General features: G+C 35.5%; 1 protein-coding gene across 1 annotated transcript in view; it reads left to right on the forward strand.

Annotated features, from left to right (window-relative positions):
* Positions 1 to 1,362, forward strand: part of LOC106869702 (uncharacterized) — an 875,881-nt gene that overhangs the window by 842,821 nt on the left and 31,698 nt on the right. Inside the window, exon 12 of the mRNA XM_052972461.1 lies at positions 551 to 667. Within this exon, the coding sequence (XP_052828421.1) occupies positions 551 to 667 (117 nt within the window). The remainder of the gene's footprint in view (positions 1 to 550; positions 668 to 1,362) is intronic.

Genomic DNA, 1,362 nt, shown 5'->3' on the forward strand with positions numbered 1-1,362 from the left:
TGTGTGTGTGTGTGTGTGTGTGTGTGTGTGTGTGTGTGTGTGTGTGTGTGTGTGTGTGTTCAAATATTATAGCTTTTACACTTGGTGTTATGAAAAAATATTTCGGGGTATAGCCAACTGCTATCAGATACAGAAAAATATGTGTAATATAGACGAACATCTTGTGTGGGGGTTTACAGGCTTTATTAGTTATGACTTAATGGCTACTAAGAAACAACTGTTTTCATGTTTCAAAAAAAAATATTACATTTGTTGATATGCGCAAAACTCCGGGTGCCTCTCGTTAATTTATTCTAGCTTGATCAATTAACGAGAAGTATCAGAAGCAACGGTGATTAAAATATGTGTGTGTACAATTTATGTAAAACATCTGTGTACACACAGATGTGGACAGACTCGGCCTTTTCTTAGTGGGCTATGAACGGCGAGTTCTCTGTCCATAGCTGATGAAGTATAAGGACGCAGAAACGTAAATTGTTCAATATACAAACTCCTCTATTTTTTCAACCTCTGTTGAAGAATACTAATTTTTCGTTTTCTTTCCTTTCAGACTCGCGCATTCTTGTTCGCTGCAGGATTCTCATTGGCATTCGGGGCAATGTTTTCCAAAACCTATCGGGTTCACCAAATATTTACCCGAGCTCACAGTGGCGTGATACGAAGCAAGGTAACCATTTTAATCTAACTTTTGTATTTGCTCTACAGTCATATTGGGTCTCTATATACAAAGAACAGGTAGACCAAACGTTATTGAAATAAACACACACACACACAACTACTAGTGTTGCAAATGATCGTTTCAGATTCTAAATAGGCTGATAATCAATCCCCAAACTTATATTATTGTTTTAAAGACAACATGTAAGATGACATTTTTAAGATGAGACATTCTAAGATATTTTAAATCCGGTGAAATTTGGTATCAGAGTAACAACGAAATGATTGATGAGTTCATAGCAGGGATTGATGAGTGCTATTGTCGTTATGAGTAAAGAATTTAACGTTTCGGAAGATTGCTCTTCGCCATACAGAAGAAACATAGTCCCAAGCTAGCGACCAATGGAAATAATTTTTAACGGAAGACAGCAAAAGCACTTAAATGCTTATAAAACTTCTCCCAATGAAATGTAAGGTTTAGGGGTGACAAACTTACATCGTAATTCGAGGTTATTAGATTCATCAGTTTTCAGTAAATTACGGGGATAAGAGCTTGTTAAACAAAAACACAAAGGTGGGCATAATTCTAAAAGATTGAAGGCGAAATCGGTGTTAACATGATACTATACTAACTCAATGTGTTGCCTTTTCGTATACATATGTTCGTACATACGGTATATATATATACATATATATATATATATA

This window comes from Octopus bimaculoides, chromosome 13, assembly GCF_001194135.2.
Source record: "Octopus bimaculoides isolate UCB-OBI-ISO-001 chromosome 13, ASM119413v2, whole genome shotgun sequence".
Classification (NCBI taxonomy): Eukaryota; Metazoa; Mollusca; class Cephalopoda; order Octopoda; family Octopodidae; genus Octopus; species Octopus bimaculoides.